This window comes from Drosophila kikkawai, chromosome 4, assembly GCF_030179895.1.
Source record: "Drosophila kikkawai strain 14028-0561.14 chromosome 4, DkikHiC1v2, whole genome shotgun sequence".
NCBI classification, from domain to species: domain Eukaryota; kingdom Metazoa; phylum Arthropoda; class Insecta; order Diptera; family Drosophilidae; genus Drosophila; species Drosophila kikkawai.
Genome location: NC_091732.1, coordinates 1,853,843 through 1,880,776, shown reverse-complemented (window position 1 = coordinate 1,880,776; position 26,934 = coordinate 1,853,843). Strand labels below are relative to the sequence as shown.

Genomic DNA, 26,934 nt, shown 5'->3' with positions numbered 1-26,934 from the left:
CTCAGTTTTAAAGCTATCTGAACGCAAATTTGCAATAGTCTTCTGACCACTCCCTTTACTATATATGTCGAAACATATGTACATATATGAATCATATTTTTATCTCTCTTTTTTTGAAAATGGAAATTTTTTATTTCTGCATTTCGGTTTTAATTTTATGAAAATCGGGTGACTATATCATATAGTTAGCATAGAAGTGATCGCCAAATGTAGAAAAAAATGTAAAGCTGTGAATTTCAAACTGTAACTGTAACCTGTAACAATAAAAAAAAATATATATAATTATGATCTAAATAAAAACTCTAAAGGAATACAAAGTTCGGCGTGCCGATGTTAGCTTCCTTTCTCGTTTTGTAGTTAAATTAAGAAACCATAATAATACGCGATATATATATATATATATATTTCTTTAGTAAAACCTCGCATTGATCGAACAAACCTTAAGCCATTGCTAATTCGTGCTGGTAAGCCTATCAAGTACGATGTAAATGTGCGCGGCGAGCCTCCCCCGACAATAATCTGGTATCAAAACGATATAGAACTTAAGCCAGAGGAATTACCAAGTAGTAGCGAAATTAAAAACGTCCCATATAATACAAAGATATCCATTATTGATACAGTTCGCAAGAATACGGGAATTTATAAGATAAAAGCTATTAACGAGCACGGTGAGGATGAGGCTACTGTTGAAGTTAATGTATTAGCTCCACCTGGTAAGCCAAAGGGTCCCTTGGAGGTCAAGGATGTGACAAAAGACAGCTGTAAATTGAAATGGAAAAAGCCTGAAGATGATGGTGGCAAACCCATAACAGCCTACCAAGTTGAAAAGTTTGATACCAAACAGGGTCGATGGGTTCCTGTCGGTCGGACCTCTGGCAATGATACCGAATTTGATGTCAAAGGCCTTCAAGAGGGTCATGAGTATCAGTTCCGGGTCAAGGCCATCAATGAGGAAGGCGAGTCAGAGCCCCTAGATACCGATGGCAAAATTATCGCCAAAAATCCATACGATGCTGCCAGCAAGCCAGGTACACCCAAGATCGAAGATTACGACCAACATATGGTTAAGCTTAAGTGGGAAGCACCAAAGGATGATGGAGGAGCCCCAATTACTGGTTACATCATTGAAAAGAAAGATAAGTTTTCACCCATTTGGGATGAAGTGCTTACAACGAATGTAAGTAATATATTTTCAGGAAAAATTATTAAGAGTAGTAGTTTTTATTTAATTTGAATATGGTATCATTTTCTTTGATATTAATATGCATTTGGCTTTGTATATTGAAAGACATCCACACCAGAAGCCACCGTTGATGGCCTAACTGAAGGCAATATTTACCAATTCCGTGTGCGGGCAGTGAACAAAGCCGGTCCCAGTGAAGCTAGTGATGCTACAGAGCCACACTTGGCCAAACACAGAAATCGTAAGATCGTATTTAATTTAAGCCTTAGGGATAAACCCTCGACCTGCGATCATATAAAAATGTTAAGCCAGCCAACCTGCTTTAATTCATTTTAATTCTATATTTTATTTCGATAGTACTCTAATTATATTAATTAATTGATTGCTTTAGTTAAACCATCAATAAACCGTGAAAAGATGAAGCCCATCAAGGTACGGGCTGGGCAAACTGTCAAATTCGATGTGGATGTTAAGGGCGAGCCAGCACCCACCCTAACTTGGTTCTTTAAAGAAAAAGAACTCTCGCCAACGGGACAAGTAAGGTTAGAGAACGAGGATTACAATACAAAGCTTACCCTACTCGATACAACGCGCAAGGAAAGCGGAGAGTATAAGCTGCGAGCTGAAAATATCAATGGTGTCGATGAGGCTCTTGTTGAAGTTATTATCCTTGATAAGCCATCAAAGCCCGAGGGTCCTTTGGAAGTCTCGAATGTTCACAAAGAAGGATGCAAATTGCAATGGAAAAAGCCCAAGGATGATGGCGGTGTCCCCATAACCGGTTATGTCGTAGAAAAAATGGATACAGCGACGGGTAAATGGGTTCCCGCTGGTACCGTTGATTCCGAAAAAACCAATATCGATATTAAGGGTCTAGATCCCAATCATCGCTATCAGTTCCGAGTGAAGGCCATGAATGAGGAAGGTGAATCGGAGCCATTGGAAACCGAATCTGCGATTACTGCCAAAAATCCATTTGATGTCTCAGCGCCACCCGGTCTTCCCGAACTCGAAGATTGGGATGAACATCATGTTAAATTGAAGTGGGAACCACCAATTCGGGATGGTGGTTCTCCCATTACCAGTTATATCGTCGAAGTTATGGATAAGGACTCGGGAGAATTTGTAAAAGCAATAGAGACAGAGGGTCCAATTTGCAAGGGCGTGGTTAAGAAACTGGAAGAGGGCCAGCAGTACAAGTTTAGAGTTCGCGCTGTTAACAAGGCCGGTCCATCGGATCCATCCGAGCAGAGTAATTGGCATACAGCCAAGCCTCGTTACCGTAAGTTATTTAAATTAAATTATATATAAATAATATATAAATTAATTTATATTTCATTTTTAAATATTTGTATTTAGTAAAACCCGTCATTGACCGAACCAATCTGAAGCCAGCTATTGTTAAAGCCGGTCTATCGATAAGCTTGGATATTAATATCAAGGGAGAGCCCGCTCCAAAGGTGGAATGGTTCTTCAATGACTTGCCACTTGTGAGCAGTGAGGAAGGTATCAAAGTAGATAATATTGATTACAATACAAAGTTCTTTGTGATGCGTGCTCAGCGCTCACAAAGTGGCAAGTACACCATCAAGGCAACAAACGAAGTTGGGGAAGATGTCGCCGAATTGCAGGTTAGTGTTTTGGGTAAACCTGGCAAGCCAAAAGGTCCCCTACAAGTCAACGATATCACAAAGCACAGCTGTAAACTTAAATGGGAAAAACCCGAAGATGATGGTGGAACTCCCATAGATTATTATGAAATAGAAAAGCTTGACCCGCACACGGGTCAATGGTTGCCTTGTGGAAAAAGTACCGAACCCGAAGCAAAGGTTATAGGACTTCACGAAGGAAAACCCTACAAGTTCCGAGTTAGAGCTGTTAATAAGGAGGGTGAGTCGGAAGATTTGGAAACAGAGAAACCAATAATTGCCAAGAATCCATTCGATGAACCTGAAAAGCCCGGTCGACCCGAACCCACAAATTGGGATAAGGACTTTGTTGACTTGGCGTGGGATCCACCTAAAAACGATGGTGGGGCACCCATCCAGAAATATATCATACAAATGAGAGATAAATCGGGAAGGGCTTGGGTAGATGCCGCCACAGTACCAGGTGATAAGGCCAAGGGTACCGTTACTTCTGGCATCGAAGAGGGACATGAGTATGAGTTCCGTATCGTTGCAGTGAATAAGGCAGGTCCGAGTGAACCAAGTGATGTTTCCAGAACGGTAATAGCTAAGCCACGATTCTTAAAACCCCATATCGACCGAAAGAATCTACAAAAGAAGATTATGCGAAGTGGTCAGATGCTTCATATGGATGCTGCTGTTAAGGCAGAGCCACCAGCTAAAATTGTCTGGACATACAATGGAGCAGAAATCAGATCAACCGATCACATCAAGATTGATAATGAGGATTACAAGACCACATTTATAATGCCTAAGGTGAAGCGAGCGGATCGTGGAAAATACATAATTACTGCGAAAAATGATTCCGGCTCTGATACCGTGGAAATTGAACTAGATGTTCTATGCAAGCCTAGTAAGCCTAAGGGTCCCATCGCCGTATCTGACGTAACAGCGGAGAGTGTTCACCTGAAATGGGAAAAGCCCGAAGACGATGGTGGTGAGCCCATTGAACAATATGTTGTTGAACGAATGGACACGGAAACGGGACGATGGGTACCAGTTTTAACCACTAAGATCCCAGAGGCTGATGTCCCTGGCCTTGCCGAAGGCAAAGAGTATATGTTTCGTGTTAAGGCTGTCAATGCTGAAGGTGAATCGGAGCCTTTGGTCACCGATGTTCCTATCAAGGCTAAGAATCCATTCGATGCCGCCGAGACCCCCGGTAAGCCACAAATTGTCGATTGGTCGGCAAATCATTGTGATCTTAAATGGCGAGCACCCGAAGATGATGGTGGTGCACCTATCACTGGTTATGTTGTCGAAAAGAAGGATCCAAATACAGGAAAATGGCAAAAAGCTCTTGAAACCAATACGCCGGATTGTAAGGCACGTGTCAATGATTTAATTGAAGGGAATAAATATCAATTCAGAGTCAAGGCCATAAACAAGGCAGGTCAAAGTAAGCCTTCTGAACCTTCGGACCAAATGACGGCCAAGGATCGCTTTGCACCACCAAAAATTGACAGAACAAATATTAAGGACATTACCATCAAAGCAGGACAACACCTTCGCTATGATATCAAAGTGTCCGGCGAACCGCCGGCAACAAAAGTTTGGCTGCACAACAAGGCGCGATTGGAGAACGATGATAGTGACTTTAATATCGACATTGAATCCTATCGCACCAAGTTGACGGTGCCATTTTCAAAACGTTTCCACTCCGGCAAATATACCCTTAAGGCTGAGAATGAATCGGGACGGGATGAGGCTTCATTTGAGGTCATTGTCTTGGATAAGCCTGGTGCTCCAGAAGGACCATTGCGTGTCACCGATGTTCATAAAGAGGGTTGTAAGCTAAAATGGAACCCTCCTCTGGATGATGGTGGCCTGCCGATTGAGCATTACATTGTTGAAAAACTAGATGTAGAGTCGGGACGTTGGCAGCCATCGGGTCGCTATAAGGAACCCTTTGCCGAACTTAACAATTTGGAGCCAGGACATGAATATAAATTCAGAGTTATAGCAGTAAATACTGAGGGTGATTCCGAACCACTAACTGGTGAACAGTCCGTTATTGCCAAGAATCCATTCGATGAGCCCGGCAAGCCTGGAACGCCAGAAGCAACAGATTGGGATAAGGATCATGTGGATTTGATATGGCGCCCGCCACTCAACGATGGTGGCTCTCCCGTTACCGGTTATATTGTTGAGAAACGCGAGAAGGGTACAGATAAGTGGATTAAGGGTGCTGAAGTATCGGCTCCATCGTTTGGCGAAGAGTGTAAGGCAACAGTCCCTAACCTTAATGAAAACTGTGAATATGAATTCCGTATTAAGGCAGTAAATGCTGCTGGACCAAGTGAACCTTCTGATGCCAGCAAAACTGTTATTACTAAGCCAAGAAAACGTAAGTTTTTTTTTCTAAAATTAGTTTTGTTTTTTTTTTGTGTAAATGAAATAATTATTTTTAGTGGCCCCAAAAATTGACCGCAAGAATATACGAACTTATAACATTAAGGCCAGAGAACCGATATTCTTGGATATTAAAATCAGTGGCGAACCAGCACCTGATGTAAGTTGGAATCAAAATAACAAGTCCATTCAAGCCACATCAGTTAGTCATGTGGAGAATATTCCGTACAATACCAAGTATGTAAATAATAATCCTGAACGCAAGGACACGGGACTCTATAAAATCACCGCACATAACCTTTATGGTCAAGATCAAGTGGAATTCCAAATCAATATTATTGGTAGGTCAAGACTTTTTGATTTAAAAAGTATGTAATTATACATTTTTATTTTGGTCTAGATAAACCTGGAAAACCTGAAGGGCCCTTGGAAGTATCCGACATCCACAAAGATGGTTGTAAACTGAAATGGAAGAAGCCAAGGGATGACGGTGGTGAACCCATAGAAAGCTATTTGGTTGAGAAATTCGATCCAGATACCGGTATTTGGCTTCCTGTGGGCAAAAGTGACGTACCAGAGTTCAATGTTGATGGTTTAGTACCAGGACATGAGTACAAATTCCGCGTCAAGGCCTTAAACAAGGAGGGCGAATCGGAACCACTTGAAACTTTGGGAACAATTGTTGCCAAGGATCCATTTAGTAAGTTTTTAAAATTTCTTGAAGGATGTTACTCAAACTATGATTTTAACTCAAATTCATTGTTTAGCTGCTCCAACACAGCCTGGACAACCAGAACCCACCGACTGGACAGCTAATAAGATAGATCTGGCTTGGACAGAGCCAGCCAGTGATGGGGGTTCTCCAATCACTGGTTATATTATTGAAGTTAAAGATAAGTACAGCCCATTGTGGGAGAAGGCCTTAGAAACCGATTCCCCAGCTCCTATAGCTACTGTACAAGGTTTAATTGAAGGCAATGAATACCAATTCCGGGTAATTGCCTTAAACAAAGGTGGCCAATCGGAGCCTTCAGCTCCAAGCAAAAACTTTATAGCCAAGCCACGTTACCTTGCACCGAAAATCGATCGAAGAAATCTTCGCGATATAACCATATCTTCCGGAACCGCTCTTAAATTAGATGCAAATATAACAGGTGAACCCGCACCTAAAGTCGAATGGAAATTCTCCACCTACCCCCTTTCATCTGGTAAAAATGTGACAATTGAAAGTCCAGATTATTATACCAAATTGGTAATAAGACCAACGCAGCGGAGTGATTCTGGCGAGTATTTGGTCACTGCCACAAATAGTTCGGGTAAAGATAGCGTCCTTATCAATGTTGTTGTTACTGATAAGCCATCACCACCCAACGGGCCACTTCAAATATCAGATGTTCATAAGAACGGATGTCACTTAAAATGGAAACGACCAAGCGACGATGGTGGTACTCCTATTGAATACTTCCAAGTGGACAAGTTGGATCCGGAAACAGAATGTTGGATTCCCTGCTGTCGTTCCAATGAACCGCAAGTGAACGTAACTGGCTTAACTCCCGGCAATGAATACAAGTTTCGTGTTTCAGCTGTAAATACTGAAGGCGAGTCTCAGCCCTTAATTGGGGACGAGACAATTATAGCCAAGAATCCCTTTGATGAGCCAGGCAAGCCAGAAAATCTTAAAGCCGTCAGTTGGGATAAAGATCACATCGACTTGGCGTGGACAGCACCGTTAACTGATGGTGGTTCCCCCATAACTGGTTATCTGGTTGAAAAGAAGGATAAGTTTGGTAAATGGGAGAAAACCCTCGAAGTTCCCGCAGATCAATGCAATGCCACAGTTCCTGACTTAATCGAGGGACAAGCCTATGAGTTCCGTGTGTCTGCCATCAATGCAGCTGGACCAGGAGAACCATCAGACGCCACATCCCCAATTACTGCCAAGTCACGTAACAAGCCGCCAATCATAGATCGTTCCAACTTAATTGAAGTACGAATTAAAGCTGGGCAAGGATTTGTATTTGATTGCAAAATATCTGGTGAGCCTGCGCCGATAACCAAGTGGTTCCTGAAGAAAAAAGAAGTAACCTCAAGGGATAACGTTAAAGTAACTAATGTGGAGTACAACACAAAACTAAAGGTTACTTCTGCAACAAGAGCCGATTCCGGTTTATACACCATTCATGCAGAGAATGCCAATGGTGAAGACAATGCTGATGTGAAGGTAACAGTCATTGACAAGCCCTCGCCTCCGAATGGACCACTTAAGATTGATAATATAAATTCCGAGGGCTGCAATCTAAATTGGAATCCTCCGGATGATGATGGTGGTCAACCCATTGAAAATTATATTATTGAAAAACTAGATGAGGCAACAGGTCGCTGGGTCCCAGCTGGTGAGACAGACGGCCCAACCACCACTCTTCAAGTAAAGGGTCTAACACCCGGACATAAATATAAATTTAGAGTTCGTGCAAAGAATCGTCAAGGAATCTCAGAACCACTGACAACAAGCCAAGCGATTGTGGCTAAAAATCCGTATGATGAGCCCACAAAGCCCGGAACTCCGGTCATCAAAGATTTTGACAAAGATTTTGTTGATTTGGATTGGGCTAGACCAGAAAGTGATGGGGGCTCACCCATCATAGGTTACATCATTGAAAAGCGTGACAAGTATTCACCAGATTGGGAAAAGTGTGCTGAGGTAAGTGGTGACACCACTACTGGTCATGTTCCCGATCTCATCGAAGGTGTTAAATACGAATTCCGTGTTAGGGCATTGAACAAAGCAGGCCCAGGTGTACCAAGTGATTCCACAGAACCACACGTTGCTAGACCTAAGAATATGGCTCCCAAGATTGATCGCAACTTTATGATGGATATAAAAATTAGGGCAGGTAATGTCTTTGAATTTGATGTTCCAGTAACGGGTGAACCGATTCCATCAAAAGAGTGGACTCACGAGGATAATATGGTGATTAACACGGATCGTGTAAAAATTACCCAACTTGATGATCGAACCAAGTTACGTATATTAGATGCTAAACGTTCGGATACGGGGACTTACACCCTAGTGGCTCGAAACATAAATGGTATCGATAAACACACCGTTAAGGTTATCATTTTGGATGTACCAAGTACGCCAGAAGGACCATTACGCAATGGCGATGTTACCAAAAACTCGATAGCCCTACGCTGGCGACCACCCAAAGATGATGGCGGCTCTGAGATCTTACATTACGTTGTGGAAAAAATGGATAATGAAAACATGAGATGGATTCCAGTTGGTGAAAGTGCTGGCACTGAAATTCGTGCCGATAATCTAATTGAAAATCATGATTATAGCTTTAGAGTTCGAGCTGTAAACAAACAGGGACAATCCCAGCCTCTGACTACGTCACAGCCGATAACTGCCAAAGATCCATATTCGCATCCCGATAAGCCCGGTCAACCACAGGCCGTTGATTGGGGCAAAGACTTTGTCGACTTGGAGTGGGCCGCACCAAAGAAAGACGGTGGAGCACCCATCACGTCATATATTGTTGAGAAGCGGCCCAAGTTTGGTCAATGGGAACGAGCTGCTGTCGTTCCAAGTGATGAGTGCAAAGCTCACATCCCAGAATTAACAGACGGTGGTGAATACGAATTCCGTGTAATAGCCGTTAACCGAGGTGGACCCAGTGATCCATCTGATCCATCAAGCACGGTTATTTGCAAGCCACGATTCCTGGCACCATTCTTTGACAAATCCCTTTTGAACGATATTACCGTTCATGCTGGCAAGCGATTGGGTTGGAATTTACCAATTGAGGCATCACCAAAGCCAACCATTAAATGGTTATATAATGGCAAAGAAATTGGCTTAAATTCCCGAGGTGAGTCTACGTTATTCCAAAACGAATTAAACTTCGAAATACCATCGGCATTGCGTAGTGACGAAGGTCGATATACGTTAATCTTGAAAAACGAGCATGGCTCATTCGATGCATCGGCGCATGCCACAGTTTTGGATCGTCCATCAGCCCCGAAGGGACCTTTAGATATTACTAAGATTTCCAGAGATGGCTGCCATTTGGCTTGGAATGTCCCAGAAGATGATGGTGGCTCACCCATTTTGCATTATATAATTGAAAAAATGGACATGTCGCGAGGAACTTGGTCAGATGCTGGCATGAGCACACATCCTGTACACGATGTCACAAGGCTTGTTCATCGCAAAGAATACTTGTTCCGCGTCAAGGCTGTTAATGCCATTGGGGAATCTGATGCGTTAGAGGCAACTAAGAGTATAATTGCTAAGAACGAGTTTGATGAACCGGATGCTCCCGGTAAACCAAATATAACGGACTGGGGCTGCGATCATGTTGACTTACAATGGGCTGTACCTAAGAGTGACGGTGGAGCTCCACTAACCGAGTATATTGTACAGAAAAAGGAAAAGGGCAATCCATATTGGATTAACGTGCTACATGTCCCATCAAATAAGAATTCGGCGACAGTGCCAGAACTGACCGAAGGACAGGAGTATGAATTTAGAGTGATTGCAGTGAATCAAGCGGGACAATCAGAGCCATCGGAACCATCCGATATGATAATGGTTAAGGCACGCTATTTGCCACCAAAGATAATCACACCCCTACATGAGATACGTATCAAGTGCGGTCTTATCTTCCACACTGATATTGATTTTATTGGTGAACCTGCACCAGAAGCGATATGGACGCAAAATAATGATTCATTAAAATCAAATGAAAGATCAACCATTACCTCCATTGGTCATCATACTGTAGTCCACACTGTTAACTGTCAACGTTCCGATTCAGGAATATATCACTTACTTTTACGCAATGATTCGGGCATCGATGAAGGCAGCTTCGAACTTATAGTACTCGATCGTCCCGCCCCCCCCGATGGTCCCATGGAATATGAGGAAATCACAGCGAATTCGGTAACTATATCTTGGAAGCCACCAAAGGATAATGGTGGCTCTGAGATTTCAGCATATGTTATAGAAAAACGTGATCTAACCCATGGCGGTGGTTGGGTTCCAGCTGTTAATTATGTTAATGCAAAATACAATCATGCTGTAGTACCTAGACTCTTAGAAGGAACCAAATATGAGTTTAGGGTAATGGCTGAAAATCTACAAGGACGCTCTGATCCACTAACTTCAGATCAACCGGTAATTGCCAAAAACCAATATACAGTACCCGGAACTCCAGGCAAACCCGAGCTAACGGATAGTGACAAGGATCAGATATCAATCAAGTGGAAACAGCCTATAAGTAATGGTGGTTCACCCATTATTGGCTATGACATCGAACGTCGTGATATGGGCACTGGACGATGGATCAAAATAAATGGACAGCCAGTCCCTACAACAGAGTATCAAGACGATCGAGTATCATCGAACCATCAATATCAATATAGAATATCGGCGGTTAATGCCGCTGGCAATGGTAAGGCTTCAGAGCCATCATCAACTTTCGATGCTCGACCTCTACGCGAAAAACCAAGACTATATTTAGATGGCTTGGTGGGACGACGTGTTAAGGTGCGTGCCGGTGAACCTGTTAACATCACTATACCAATTTCCGGGGCTCCTACACCAACTATTGATTGGAAGCGCGGTGATATAAAGGTCGCTGAAAACAAGCGTGTTTCCTACGACACAAACTCTGAAAGGACCATTTTCCGTATTGAAGACTCAAATAGAAAAGATGCTGGATCTTATACAATCTCCGCTAGTAATGAATATGGCAAGGACTCTGCGAACATTGAAATTGTTGTTGTTGACAAACCATCGATACCGGAAGGACCGTTGAGCTATACAGAAACCGCGCCCGATCACATATCGTTGCAATGGAATCCATCTAAAGATGATGGTGGCAGTGAAATAACTGGTTATATAATTGAATTCTCTGAATTTGGAGTGGACGACTGGAAGCCAGTGCCCGCTTATTGTCCTAAGACAAACTACACTGTTAAGGGCCTAACCGAAGGCAAAAAATATGTGTTCCGTGTGCGAGCGGAAAATATTTATGGTACTTCCGATGCTCTCGAAGGCAAACCTGTTTTGGCAAAATCACCCTTCGATCCACCCGGTCCTCCATCCCAGCCAACTATTGCTGCATATTCTCCAAGCTCCGTCAGCTTAGAATGGCATCCTCCCGACTATTGTGGCGGCAAGCCCATATCCGGTTACATTGTGGAGAGACGTGAACGCGGTGGAGAATGGATTAAGTGCAATAATTACCCAACACCAAATACTAGCTATACAGTTACAGATTTACGGGAAGGAGCTCGATATGAGTTCCGGGTAATTGCATTAAACGAAGCTGGCCCCGGTCAACCATCAAAACCATCGGATACAGTCACGGCAGAACTACAGCGATATTGTCCTGATTCACCAGAACCACCTAAGCCCGATCGCATATTTAAGGATAGTGTTACGTTATCATGGCGACCACCGCGCAACGATGGAAAATCTCGAATTAAGGGCTATCACCTCGAAATGCGGGCTAAAAATGACAAGGATTGGAAGCCAGTTTTTGAAACGCCAATTAGCTCAACGGTTTATACGGTACCAAATCTGAAGGAGGGTGAGGAATACTCATTCCGTGTTATTGCCGAAAATGATGTTGGCCGTTCACAGCCATCAAAGGCTTCACAGCCCGTGACTATTGAGGAACAACCCAATAAACCTTGCATGGATTTGGGTAATGTACGTGATATTATATGCCGAGCTGGTGATGATTTTAGTATCCATGTTCCATATGTGGCTTTTCCCAAGCCAAATGCCTTTTGGTATTCCAATGACAGTGTTCTAGATGATGTTGATACCCGTGTCCATCAGCATTTGACCGATGACGCTGCTTCGTTTGTGGTCAAAAACTCGAAACGTTCGGATTCCGGTCAATACCGTCTACAGTTAAAGAATCCATCTGGATTTGATACTGCGACTATTAATGTTAAAGTTTTGGACAGACCATCTCCGCCAACAAACTTGCGAGCAGACGAATTTGGGGGAGATTCCCTAACACTATATTGGAATCCACCGAAGGACGATGGCGGCTCTTCTATACAGAATTATATTATTGAGAAGAAGGAAGCTCGTTCCTCCACATGGACCAAAGTCAGTAGCTTCTGTACAGTACCATTTGTACGAGTGCGTAACCTTGGTATTAACAAGGAGTACGATTTCCGTGTTATAGCCGAAAATAAATATGGACAATCTGATCCGGCCAATACAACAGAGCCAATTCGAGCCCGACATCCATTTGATATACCCAATGTACCTGGAATACCGCGGGGCATTGACTCGACGGAAGACAGCATAACAATAGCATGGTCAAAGCCAAAGCATGATGGTGGTTCTCCCATTATGGGCTATATAATCGAAAAACGCCTGTTGGGCGAGGATAAATGGACAAAGGCAGTCCATTTGCTGTGCCCCGACTTAACCTGTAAGATACCAAATCTAATAGAAAATGCTGAATATGAATTCAGAGTAGCGGCCATTAATGCGGCTGGTCAATCTGGTTATAGTGCAGCCAGTGATCTAATCTTCTGCCGCCGACCACCTCATGCACCAAAGATAACATCTGATTTATCGATACGTGATATGACGGTAATAGCCGGTGAAGAATTTCACATAACAGTACCATATCACGCTAACCCAAGGCCAACCCCGTCATGGCAGTTAAATGGCCTTGATGTAGTACCCGATAAACGCATCAAATTTGTTACGGACGATTATGCCTCGGTTTACTATAATACATCTGCGATGAGAAGCGAAACTGGTTCGTACACCATCACACTGACCAATAGTAAGGGTTCCGACACAGCCTCATGCCATGTGACAGTTGTGGATAGACCGGGACCACCGCAGGGACCCTTAAATGCATATGATATAACACCGGACACATGCACACTTGCTTGGAAGACTCCGTTAGATGATGGCGGTTCACCAATTACCAATTATGTTGTCGAAAAACTCGATGCCAGCGGAACATGGGTAAAGGTTAGTAGCTTCGTTCGAAACACCCATTACGACGTCATGGGTTTGGAGCCACAACATAAGTATCATTTCCGCGTTAGAGCCGAGAATCAATATGGCTTATCCGATCCACTTGAAATCCCCGAACCCATTATTGCAAAACATCAATTCACAGTCCCAGATGAACCGGGCCAACCTAAGGTAATTGATTGGGACTCTGGAAACGTCACCCTTATTTGGACACGCCCCGCCGGCGATGGTGGCTCCCGTATTCAAGGTTATCAAATTGAATATCGTGATATAGTAAATGATTCATCGTGGAATACCTATGACTATCTCATTAAAGATACCAAATATCAATTATATAACTTAACCAATGGTTCTGAATATGAGTTCAGAATAAAGGCAAAAAATGCTGCAGGATTGAGCAAGCCCTCGCCACCCTCCTTGCGGTTTAAGCTAAAAGGCAAATTTAGCGTTCCATCGCCACCGGGAACACCGCAAGTTACCAAGGTTGGTAAAAATTATGTCGACTTGAAGTGGGAGAAGCCCTTAAGAGACGGTGGCTCTCGTATTACTGGGTACATTATTGAGCGAAGGGACATTGGTGGTGCCGTTTGGGTTAAGTGTAACGATTACAATGTTTTAGATACGGAATTTACAGTTATCAACCTGATTGAAATGGGCGATTACGAGTTTCGTATATTTGCTGTTAACTCAGCGGGAAGATCGGAGCCAAGCTTATGTACAATGCCCATTAAGGTTTGTGAAGTGATTGGTGGAGAGAAACCGGAATGGATAACAAGACTTCATGATCGTCTTGCGCCATATGGCAAAGATTTCACCTTACAATGTGAGGCGTCGGGTAAGCCACTCCCAACAGCAAGATGGCTTCGAAATGGTAAAGAAATTCAAATGTGTGGTGGACGAATTACTTGCGACTCCAAGGATGGACTCTTCCGATTGCACATCTCAAATGTGCAGGCTGGCGACGATGGTGACTATACATGCGAGGCAATCAATTCTCTTGGTTTTGTTCATACCTCTGGTTATCTCAAGATCGGTTCTCCGCCAATAATTAACCGAATCCCCAGTGAGCTTTACTTACCCGAGGGTGATAACGGCAAGATTAAAGTCTACTATTCTGGCGATCAGCCATTGACTGTAATATTAAAACGTAACAATGAAGTGGTAGCAAAGTCGGACAGCGGTGATGACAGTCACATCAAGCTTACCGTGTTTGATGACTACGTGGCCATATTTCTACGTGATATTGTCAAGAGCGATGTAGGTCAATATCAAATTGAATTTGCTAATGATTCGGGTAGTGCCATTGGTCAATTTAATATGCACATCACGGGTCTACCTTCAGCACCCATCGGACCAATGGGAATCTCTCACATTAACAAGCATTCGTGTACTTTGGCCTGGCGTCCACCATCCTATGATGGTGGCCTTAAAGTTACTCACTATGTTGTAGAACGTAAGGATGTTTCCTCACCACACTGGATAACCGTGTCTAGTACTTGTAAAGATTCCTCCTTCAATGTCCAAGGTCTACTCGAGAATCAGGAATATATTTTCCGTGTTATGGCTGTTAATGAGAACGGAATGGGCCCTCCTCTTGAGGGTTTGAATTCAATACGAGCTAAGGCCCCAATTGACCCACCCTCGCCACCAGGCATTCCCGAGATCCTTGAGATTGGCGGTGACTTTGTGCATTTGGAATGGAGTAAGCCAGAATCGGACGGCGGTTCTCACATTCAAGGCTATTGGATCGATAAACGTGAAGTTGGCAGTGATACATGGCAGCGTGTAAATGTTACCATCTGTGCTGCTCCTCAACTAAACTGCTCCAATTTGATCGAAGGTCGACAATACGAGTTTCGTATCTTTGCTCAGAATGTTGCAGGCCTTTCGAAGCATTCAATCGCTTCGCAGGCTATCAAGATAATAGATCCAAAAGCTGCGTCATCTCCATTGATTGTGAAACCATTACGAGATGCCAATTGCATTCAAAATCATAATGCCCAATTTACTTGCACCATTTCGGGCGTTCCAAAACCAACTATTACCTGGTATAAGGGCGCACGAGAGATAACCACTGGGGCAAGATATCACATCTTCTCAGAAGGCGAGAACTATTTCTTAAATATCAATGACGTATTTGGCGAAGATGCCGATGAATATGTATGTCGCGCCGTTAACAAAGCGGGCGCAAAATCAACAAGAGCTGCTTTAGCTATTATGAGTGAGTTAAGAATAGTCTTTATATTTCTAATATGCAAATCATAAATAATACGAAATAATCTTTCCCTACAGCTTCTCCCAAACTGAACGTTCCACCTAGATTCAGGGACACTGCCTACTTCGACAAGGGTGAAAATGTTATAATCAAAATCCCTTTCACTGGATATCCCAAGCCACGCATACACTGGGTTAGGGAAGGTGAGAATATTGAGTCTGGTGGACATTACCATGTGGAGGTAAAAGAAAGACATGCAGTTCTAACAATTCGTGATGGATCCCGATTGGACTCGGGACCTTATAGAATAACCGCAGAAAATGAACTTGGCTCTGATACAGCGGTAGTCCATGTGCAAATAAGCGATCGCCCCGATCCGCCACGCTTCCTCACTATCGAAAGTATTGGCACTGATTCGTTGTCTCTGAATTGGAAAGCCCCGGTCTGGGATGGTGGCAGCGACATCACTAATTATTATGTAGAGCGCCGTGAGCATCCCTTATCCTCATGGATTCGCGTGGGTAATACACGGTTCACCTCAATGGCCGTCAGTGGTCTAACGTCCGGTAAAGAATACGATTTCCGTACATATGCGGACAATGTTTATGGACGTTCAGACCCATCTGAACCAAGCACTCTTATTAAAACGAAACAATCAATTAAGAAGAAACCGACCGAACGTAAATACGAACTCGATGCGAATGGCAAAAAGGTGCGGGGTAAAGCTGATGGACCCATCAAGGACTACGATTCGTATGTCTTTGACATCTACTCGAAATTTGTACCGCAGCCAGTTGAAATATCGCAGCAAAGTGTCTACGATAAGTACGATATATTGGAGGAGATCGGAACTGGTGCTTTTGGTGTGGTGCATCGCTGTCGCGAGCGTAGTACTGGAAATATATTTGCCGCCAAGTTCATTCCAGTCTCACATGCCATTGAAAAGGATCTGATTCGTAGGGAAATCGATGTTATGAATCAGCTGCATCATCAAAAGTTAATAAACTTGCATGATGCATTCGAGGATGATGATGAAATGGTTCTCATCTTGGAATTGTAAGTTTATTTATATCCAATTTTTTAACTATATATTATGGCAAATCTTCTTTCTGCAGCTTATCTGGTGGTGAACTATTTGAACGTATTACCACCGAAGGTTATGTGATGACGGAAGCTGAGGTTATTAATTACATGAGGCAAATATGCGAAGGAATTCGTCATATGCACGAGAAAAACATTATACATTTAGACATTAAGCCCGAGAATATCATGTGCCAAACTAGATTGAGCACGAATGTCAAACTTATTGACTTTGGCTTGGCCACTAGGCTAGATCCAAATGAAGTGGTAAAAATTACCACAGGCACTGCGGAGTTTGCTGCTCCGGAAATTGTAAACAGAGAGCCCGTTGGATTCTATACGGATATGTGGGCAACGGGTGTATTGGCGTATGTTCTGTAAGTTTTTCTTACTTAATCAGATAGAGTAGCTAAGTATTACTATATTTTCTTATTTATAGATTAAGCGGCCTGTCACCGTTCGCCGGCGATAATGATGTGCAAACTCTTAAGAACGTCAAGGCCTGCGATTGGGAATTTGATCAACAATCTTTCAAGCATATTTCTGAAGAAGGCAAAGATTTCATCCGCAAGCTTTTGGTGTCTAACAAGGAGAAGCGTATGACAGCACATGAATGCCTTTTGCATCCTTGGTTAACCGGAGAGCATAGTGGTAGCACTCAAGCTCTTAACCGTGATCGTTATTTGGCGTATCGCGAAAAATTGCGAAAGAAATATGAAGACTTCGAAAAATATTTATTGCCAATGGGAAGGCTGTCCGAATACTCTTCTCTGCGTAAATTACTAATGGAAAAATATAAGATTTATGATACGGTAATTGACCGAAGACAAGCAGCGCCACGATTTGTTATTCGACCATCATCCCAATTCTGTTATGAAGGACAGAGCGTAAAGTTCTATTGTCGATGCATTGCCATAGCCACGCCGACGGTTACCTGGTCCCACAATAATATTGAATTACGACAGAGTGTCAAGTTTATGAAGCGCTATACTGGAGATGATTATTACTTCATCATCAATCGTGTCAAATTAGACGACCGCGGTGAATATATAATACGTGCAGAGAATCATTATGGTTCAAGGGAAGAAGTTGTCTTCCTTAACGTTCAACCATTGCCAAAGGAATTGCCCAAGCTCCGTACGGAATCAACGCCAGTTCGTCGACGAGAGCCTTTGCCATATACGTTCTGGCAAGAAGAATCCGAATCGGCCCCCAGTTTTACATTCCTATTGCGGCCGCGAGTTATGCAGGCCCGCGACACCTGTAAACTTTTATGTTGCCTTAGTGGAAAACCTGTGCCCTCGGTCAAGTGGTACAAGGATGGTCGTGAGCTTAGCAAATACGAGTATGCCATGACACATTCAGATGGTGTCGTCACAATGGAAATCATTGATTGCAAGCCATCCGATTCCGGCAAGTACATTTGCAAGGCTACAAACCGCCATGGAACGGATGAAACCGAATGCGTTGTAATTGTTGAAGGTAAAAAACTATAGCTTTTAAAAGGGACGAAAATTGCAATTTTATATATTTAATATTTTCTTCTTACATCAGACTGTATTCTGGGGCTTTATTTAATATTCTGCTTAAAATACATTATCAATTGTATAGGTATCTAGCAAGAAAATGAACTCTATTGTGGTCCACAATTGCACATTTACGTTGGGTTATATATGTAGTTCAAGTTCTGTATATAATATGATATATAGAATTTGTCTTTTTTTATATTAAACAAAAATGTTAAATATTACCTACGTATAAGTGAGTCTCTTTTATAGTATTTTAATAATTTAAATTAAATATTATTATATACTAAATGTAAAAAATTAAACTTTTTCCCAGGAGAATGGGTTACGCCTGAGCAGGCCCAACTTGCCCACAATTTTCTGTATTCAGGAGGTAAACTATGAATTAACAAATAATAAAATTGAATAAAATTATACCCATTTTATTGTCCCTGGCATGCACCTATAATACATCAACTGAACACAATATGAAAATAATAGATGAGTTCAAGTAAATACAATTTTTTGTAACATTAATTAGGCAATTTTCCAGTCTAAATATTTTAGATTGCTTAAGGGGATAATTTAGATATTTTAACAAATCCAAACATGACAGTTAGTTCTCCTTTTGAAAAGATCAATACTTTGTACAGATGTTTAAAATAATTTTATTAATTTGTTTCAAAATACATATAAAAAACAATCATGAGATTTACTAATAATGTTAAAAAAAAATAAAATAGTAAACCTTTTCTACCATGCATATTGTTGCATATACTAATATTTAATCAAACCAACAAGTACAATTTATGAGATATAATAATATAATAATATTTTAAACAGACCGGAAGTACATAGAGCAGCCATTAAAGCCAGCACCGCCACCAATAATTTCATCTCGGCAGTACAACCCAACTTCTGAAACAAAGGCAAGAGCTGTCATTAAAATCTTTCATTGTTTTATAATTAATATATAAAAAATCGCCAGGCCAACAAAAAAGACGAATCTTTAGCGGCACAAAATAGCATTTCTAGCAAAAAGAAGTACGCATCGAACAGCTTACAGGCCCCTGGTAGCCCATCAAGGTCACGCAGTGCTACCAAAGAACTAATACGTAAGTAATTAAAAAAAAAACCTTAATCGAAGAAAATTTGAACATGTGTAGATCGAGTCAGCTTTGAGGCTGATCAAAAAAATATATGTACTCGAAAATGACTCCTTCACTGTTTTCGCAACCTACTGCCTAAAAAGAAAGGTAAAAAATAAATATGGCTTATGGTTTCCTTCATATATTATTTCGTAGTTCCTCCGGATGACTCTTTGATGTGCAAGCCAGAGTTTACTAAAGTCCTCCACGATCTAACTATTCATGATGGCGAACAATTGGTATTAACTTGTCAGGTTAAGGGCGATCCAGAGCCACAAATAACTTGGTCCAAAAATGGAAAATCTATCTCATCTTCGGACATTATGGATTTAAAATATAGAAACGGTGCCGCAACCTTAACCATCAATGAGGTTTTTCCAGAAGATGAAGGAGTCTTTACTTGTACGGCCACAAATTCGATTTGCGCTGTGGAAACTAAATGCAAATTAACAATAAAGCGTAAGTATTTTAACCTCAAGTCAAAATACAAGAACAACTGCGTCTTAGCTTAATAATTAAATTAATTGATTTTTCCTCTTTTTGTATTTGTTTTAGCTCTCGATAAGAATTCATTAAAACGCCATGTGATTGCCAGTGACAAGGCACCTAAGATAGTTAGTCACTTGGAGTCGCGCTTTGTTAAGGACGGCGACGCCGTAACATTGGCTTGCCGCATCATCGGCGCCGAACACTTCGATGTTGTTTGGTTGCACAATAACAAGGAAATTAAGCCTAGCAAAGATTTCCAATATACAAACGAAGCGAATATATATCGCTTGCAAATTGCCGAAATTTTTCCGGAAGACGGTGGCACCTATACTTGTGAAGCCTTTAACGATGTTGGTGAATCCTTTAGCACCTGCACCATTAATGTATCTGTGCCCGGAGATGAGCCCAAGTTCCCAGTGTTCGTAAAGTTCCCCACATCCGTTTCAGTAATGGAAACAGAAAGTACTACATTTGAATGTGAATTGGACTCGGAACTTCTTAATTTAGTGTGGGTTAAGGACGGGAAACCAATAGACGAAACACTTTCACGATACTCATTTACAAGGGATAGCAACCGGTATTGTTTCACGGTCGCCAAGTGTAATTTGGACGATGTTGGCCAATACCAAGCAAAGGCTGTGGCCAAAAAGGGTGAAAGTATATGCGCCTTCTCATTAAACGTACACAATACAGAATCGTAAGCATACATACTTGGCTTAGGAGTATACCCAGAAAATTTAGACTGCTCATCGAAAAGTCTCGCTATCATCATCACATTACGCATTTCGAACCATCATCCTTCCTGGAATATTAAAAATGTATAATTTCACGTATTATATGTAGAAATACTATTAATTTATTTTATAATCTACAAATGTATATTCACATTTTTATAAAAATGGCTACACGAAACTCACTCACAGATCCTTCTACTACGGAAATTATAAGGCCTCTCATTGCTTGGATGACTTTTGGCATCCTCAAAACTAAGATCTTTAAACTTTAGCCATTCAAGTATTTGAGACTATTAAGTTTTTGAAATGGAAGATCGATCTGTTGTATAACAAGCGACAATAATAAAGACAAAAATGTGAAAAAGGCAGTAATTGACAAAAAAAAAATATTTAAAAAATAAAACAAAAATATAATAATATTACAACAGCAAATACTTGTTTATATGGCTATTTACCTTTTTGGAATTAATCTGGTAAGTCTTTTTTGTGATTATGTCATAAAAACTTCCATACGCATTGTACATAAGCTTTTTAGACAGGACAACACCCAGACAGCTGGCTTTAAAAGCTGTCTTTAAAAGCATACCTAAGAAGAAAAGAAACTACTTAGGTATGCTGATTTTCATTTACCCTTGTAGATTAAAATTGCATCTTTAGGAATCCGATACAATTACATGCTCTGGTTTCCACGTTCCCTAGAATCAACCGTTTTCGATTTTGAAAACGAAAATAGTTGATCCCGCGTTTATAGTGTTAAGATTTTTTCGGTTTGGAAACGAAAAAATTTAGGGACCGCACTATGATCCAGCCGACCACTTTTCTTGACCAAAATTAATAACTCCGTAAATGCAAGAGATATCAACATAATATTTTACCAATCGCTATTTTTTTTCTCAAACTCATAATACTGGATTAAAATTATCCGAATCTAGAAACTATATCCTACAACTTGTATAGGGGCGATTTCCAAATTTTTGAGATAAATAAATGACACTTCGATTACTTCGAGATTATGTAATTTTAACAATATTTAAAAACTTTTATAGAAGTTGGATTACAATTTTTAAAAGTTTACATAGGAAGAATTGAATTGCCCAAAAAGGCGGAAGGAAACGAACCATTAGCCATGGCTGGAGGTGCCTGGCGGCAGGCATGAAATGCACCCGGGCTGGGATGACAGCCCAAACGTAGGCGGAAGGCGTGACTGCTACCACCGGCGGGCACGGGGGGGAGCAAACCTCTCTGTGTGTCGCCAGCGGTTACACCTCTGATGTGACGGGAGCAGGTAATGTCACTTTGGAACGCTACTGCCAAAAAAACCACGCAGAGGAAGTTAAGCCGCTCACGTGCCATAGTCGATAAAGACTCGGACCTTGAGGGTGTGCAGCTTTCCAAAGAGAAGGAAGAAAGCCTTCTCTGCTCGCCGAAACCAGGCACCAAGAGTCTAGGGCGCAGTACAAGGATGCCCTCCGCATACAGAATCGGCTCCAGGAAAAAGCCGCCCTATCCCCATAGGAGAAGGTAAAGCTTACCTGGGCAGAGGAGAAGAACGCTGAGGGCAGGATTTACTTGGCCAAAGTCCCCCACATGAGATCGACGGGCGGATTCGCCAACAAGGTGAAGGAAACGCTTGCCAACAAAAGGCAACGCTCAGCCAAGAGCGCCTGTATGGACACACCGGGGAACAAGCGGCAACGCGGGCCTAAGGAGGCAGGCCCTCCCCAAATGGCGGAAAAGCCCAAAGGGCCGCAAAAGTCAGTAAGGTGACCAAGCGACATCTGATCGTGACACTCATTGACAGAAGCTGTCAAGATGACCGAGGCACGGTGGAAGATGGATGGATGCACGGATGGAGGAAGATCCCGAAGCTCCCATACCCACTTCTGATGGTGCTGGGTAGCTAAATGGGGTCAAAATCCTGAAGTGCATGGATGACCCGACGAGAAAGTGGCTGACGCAAGTGGTCTGCCAGTTGGAGGCGCTGTGGAAGGGAATCAAGCTGGAGGTGGTGGACCGGGAGCTAATCCCATCCATTCCAAAGGCGAAGGTACTCTTCCCCATCGCAATCCAAGCAGACCGGACGCTGAAGCTGCTGCAGAGTCAGAATCCGGAAATACCATCGGACTGGAAGGTTCTGCACGTTGCGCCCCTATCACCCAAGGAGGGGGGGCAAAGTGCAGTCCTCCAGATAAACAAGGAGGCAGAGAACATTCTCTATCCCAGATACGGAAAGATGGCGTGGGGCATGGGTAGCGTATACCTGCGCCACAAAGATTCTCACACCCTGAAGGCAGATGTGGTTGAGAAGGACCTAGGTCGGGAAACCATCGTGGATGCCGACCGGGAAATGACGCTGGATGAGTCCGACGAAGGAGAGGACGGTGACCTGGCCGTAGTAGTCAACCCGCCGTATGGAGGTGAGTCCAGTACCCATGATACTCAGGGTGCTCAGCTCAACCTACATAAGAGCAAGATCGCGTCGGTGGAACTCCTCATAGCCATGGAGCAAGGACCCGCCGACATAGCTTTGGTTCAGGAGCCATGGATCGCCTCAGGCAATGCCATCGCCGGAATAAAGTCCGGAAATTACAAATTCTCCATCTACCAAAAGCAAGCAGAAACAGAACCGCCGTACTTGTACAGAAGGGTCTACACGCTAACCTTATGTCTCATTATAGCTCTGATGACCTGACCGTGGTGATGCCGGAAAAAAGCGCCTTTTGGTAGCTTCCTGCTATATGGCACAATTCTTCAAAATCGCAAAGCAGGCGAAAGATAATATCATCAATGAAGGAATACAAAGTCCTACTAAGGGACTACAAGAAGGAAATACGCGAGGCGCAGAGAAACTCGGGGAGAAACTTCTGCTCCAATATAGAGACTGCCCCAGAAATGGCTAGACTCCGGAAGCTGCTATCGAAGCAGCCAACCACAAAGAGTCAGCTCAAACGCGACGACGGACAATGCACTATTATCAATTCGGTCAGATCGACATACAACTTTACCTATCGGTATTATTTATCCCTAGGCACATACATATAGTATGAAAATCGTTCGGATCACGAAACTATATCTTATAGCTCCCATAGAAACGTTCGGGTAAAACTTTAGATAAATTATTGAAATTTAAGGAGCTGAAATTTATTGCTCTTTTAATACCATATAGCAATTTTGAACTCATCAGATATCGCTTTCCCTAAGAACTAAAATAACTAAAATACCGGAATTCAGTGTTTTTCCATACAAACAGTAACCAAATTGGCTTTGGAGACAGTGAGGTTATAACATTTGTCACGTAGGCATGCAACGCAAGTATGTATGCGTATGTGCATGAATATGTGAATATGCAAATGTGTCCTGGCATATGTAAAGAAATTAAAGATGAGTGAAATGCAATCAAAGAATCAAAAAAGGTTTTGAAAAAAAAAAAATTTTTTTTTTTTTTACATGTGGAAGAAAATTAAAATGTAGAAGCGTTAAAATGTGAAGAATTATCTGACAAAGATCAGAGGCAGTTAGCCACAAACTAAGCTGACAAAAGTCAGAGGCAGTTAAATAAAAAAAAAATGTGAAGAATTATCTGACAAAGATCAGAGGCAGTTAGCCACAAACTAAGCTGACAAAAGTCAAAGGCAGTTAAATAAAAAAAAAAAAGAAATGAAAAAAAAATAATCTGAAAAGAAGTTTTCAGAGGCAGTTAGCCACACACACTCACTAAGCTGACCAAGGTCAGGGGCAGTAGAGACAGACAAGCAGATACATGTGTATAAATGTTGATCAATGTTGGTCAATGTATGTACATATAAATGTTAAAGGAACTGATTAAGTGAAAGAAATTTAAAATTTATTTCAGATAAACGCGGAATTATTCATTAAACCATTCTTGTGCGAAAGCATTGACAAAGCACTGCTTTGTAGCGAGTGGGAGAAATGGTTGAGAGCATTCCACATCTACGTGGAATCAGAGGAGATTACTGCGGCCAAGAAAAAGAGGACGAAACTACTCCATCTAGGTGGAACGCAGCTACAAGCAGTAGCGTTTTCACTACCCGACGCTTTGGTCGAATTCAACGAAGTTGAACAAAACGATGTATTCCAGGTATTGTTAGACAAGTTAACAGCGTTTTTCTCCCCAAAGAAAAACTCGTCCTTCGAAAGGCATATGTTCAGGAGTTTGACTCCATCTGATGATGAGAGCTTTTCAAAATTTGTACTGCTTCTTAGACAACAAATTAAGAAGTGCGAGTTTGGATCAACAAAAGCTGAGATGGAAGAAATTTGCCTTAAAGACAGTAATCGATACATGGGCGTCGGGCGACCTAAAAAGGAAACTATTAGAGAAAGAACACTCATTGGATGAAGTAATTCAGGCTTGTCAAATTGACGAGGAAATAAAGAAGGAATCTGCGATGATGACAAGGAATACAGCGGAGCCGGTAAATAAAGTCTCGACAAGTAAACCACAGCGAAATTCCGAATGCGGGAGATGTGGACGTGTTGACCACAAAGATGAATGCTCCACTTGTCCAGCTCGACAGTCGACATGTAATCGTTGCGGTCGCCTAGGCCATTTTGGACGAAAATGTAGAACGAAGTTTAAAAGGGGACATTATCAACCGAGATCGAGAAGCCAAGACGAAACATGTTCCTCCACTAAAAGGTCAAAGACGGAGAATTGTTTCAAAATCAATTGCGAAGATCAAGAAGAATGGATTAAATGCCGGATTGGTGGGGTAGACATATCTATGATTATTGATTCTGGTTCTCGCTATAATCTCATCTATCAAGACGGGTCATCCTGAAAAGGAACGAAGCCACAATTTTCAACGTTCGCCCAAACTCACAGAACCAGTTCAAAGGTTATGCTTCAGACCAAATATTAAATGTAATTTGCGTATTTGAGGCACCAATTTCTGTTGGTAAACAAGCGGAAATGATTGCCTCCTTTTTCGTCATTGAAAAAGGGAAGCAGTCATTGCTGGGAAGAGAAACGGCCATTAAGTTGAATGTACTACGGCTGGGACTGCAGGTGAACCATATCCAGGAGGTATCAGTTTTTCCGAAGTGGAAGGGGGACAGAGTCAAATTGGCAATAAATCATAACATAAAACCAGTACAACAACGCATGCGAAGGATACCAGTCGCGCTGGAAGACAAGGTTCGCGATAAAATCCAGGATGCACTGAAGCGAGATATCATTGAACCTGTAAATGGACCCAGTGCCTGGATTTCGCCAATGGTTCTGGTTTTTAAAGAGAATGGGGACATCCGATTATGCCTGGATATGCGGCGAGCAAACCAAGCCATTCTGAGGGAAAATTATCCTTTGCCGACATTTGAAGCGTTCATGACTCAACTTAAAGATGCTAGATATTTCTCAAGGCTGTACCTCAAGGATGCATACCACCAACTCGAGTTAGACGAGGAAAGTCGAGAAATAACAACGTTTATAACTCCTTTAGGACTATTTCGTTATAAGCGATTGATGTTTGGAGTCAACTCGGCGCCAGAGATTTTCCAGAGGAGACTTGAGTAAGTACTGTCAGCAGCCACGAATGTCCTAAATTACATCGATGACATTATCGTTTTTGGAAAAACTGAGGATGAGCATGATGCGGCATTGGAAAGAGTTTCCGGCATTATAAAAGAAAACAATGCGGTATTAAATGAAAAGAAATGTGTCTACAAAGCCTCTAAACTGACCTTTTTGGGACACATATTATCGAGCCAAGGCATTGAGGCCGATCCAGAGAAGATTAACACAATTAAATCTTTTTCATCCTCCAAAGAACAAGGAAGAGACCCGGAGTTTTCTAGGGCTAGTAACAAATGTGGGAAAGTTTATCCAAAGATCGAAAGATGGCTCCTCCACCTCCAAGCTTTCAAATTCGTAGTCAAGTATAAAGCTGGAAAGGAGAACATTGCGGATACTTTTTCGCGACTATGTAAAATAAACCCAGGGTATTGCTACGACATGAAAGGCGAACATAGCATTCTACATGTAGTTGAAAACGCGACTCCGTCGTCTATGACTATAACTAAAATTGCAGAGAAAAGCACTCTCGACGAAGAGATAGTAGATGCAATGTCGTGCCTGCAGGATGAATCGTGGAACGCATCATCTTCAAACAGTCTGTTTCCGTTCAGACATGAACTCTCATTAATTGTATCCATGATGCGAGGAACCCGCATAGTCATTCCATCGTCGTTAAGACAGGCGATCTTAACGTTGGCACACGAAGGTCATCCAGGCGAGTCGGCTATGAAACGGCGAATACGGTCCAAGCTATGGTGGCCACAAATAGATAGGGATGCGGAGAAATTAGTCAAATCCTGCAGAGATTGCATAATGGTATCGCAAGTCTTAAACCCCACCGCGATGAAGCGAACAACATTTCCAGAGGGTCCATGGATTTATGTAGCTACCGACCTTTTGGGACCATTGCCAAACCACGAACACATTTTAGTTTTCATCGACTATTACTCCAGGTATATGGAATACAAATTTCTTAAA

At 42.2% G+C, this 26,934-nt stretch overlaps 1 protein-coding gene across 22 annotated transcripts in view; it reads left to right on the top strand.

Moving 5' to 3' along the window:
- Positions 1–20,839, top strand: part of bt (projectin protein bent) — a 50,625-nt gene extending 29,786 nt beyond the window's left edge. For 18 of the 22 annotated variants that reach the window (XM_070287737.1, XM_070287733.1, XM_070287738.1 and 15 more), the window contains 15 exons: positions 414–1,177; positions 1,289–1,424; positions 1,575–2,465; positions 2,543–5,218; positions 5,283–5,564; positions 5,624–5,923; positions 5,991–15,470; positions 15,542–16,520; positions 16,580–16,921; positions 16,984–18,026; positions 18,387–18,443; positions 18,893–18,978; positions 19,038–19,164; positions 19,354–19,656; positions 19,753–20,839. In XM_070287737.1, the coding sequence (XP_070143838.1) occupies positions 414–1,177; positions 1,289–1,424; positions 1,575–2,465; positions 2,543–5,218; positions 5,283–5,564; positions 5,624–5,923; positions 5,991–15,470; positions 15,542–16,520; positions 16,580–16,921; positions 16,984–18,026; positions 18,387–18,443; positions 18,893–18,978; positions 19,038–19,164; positions 19,354–19,656; positions 19,753–20,387 (18,101 nt within the window). In that variant the 3' untranslated portion in view covers positions 20,388–20,839. The remainder of the gene's footprint in view (positions 1–413; positions 1,178–1,288; positions 1,425–1,574; positions 2,466–2,542; positions 5,219–5,282; positions 5,565–5,623; positions 5,924–5,990; positions 15,471–15,541; positions 16,521–16,579; positions 16,922–16,983; positions 18,027–18,386; positions 18,444–18,892; positions 18,979–19,037; positions 19,165–19,353; positions 19,657–19,752) is intronic. The other 4 variants (XM_070287736.1, XM_070287722.1, XM_070287721.1 and 1 more) reach the window with 3 other exon arrangements.
- The last annotated feature ends 6,095 nt before the right edge of the window (positions 20,840–26,934 follow it).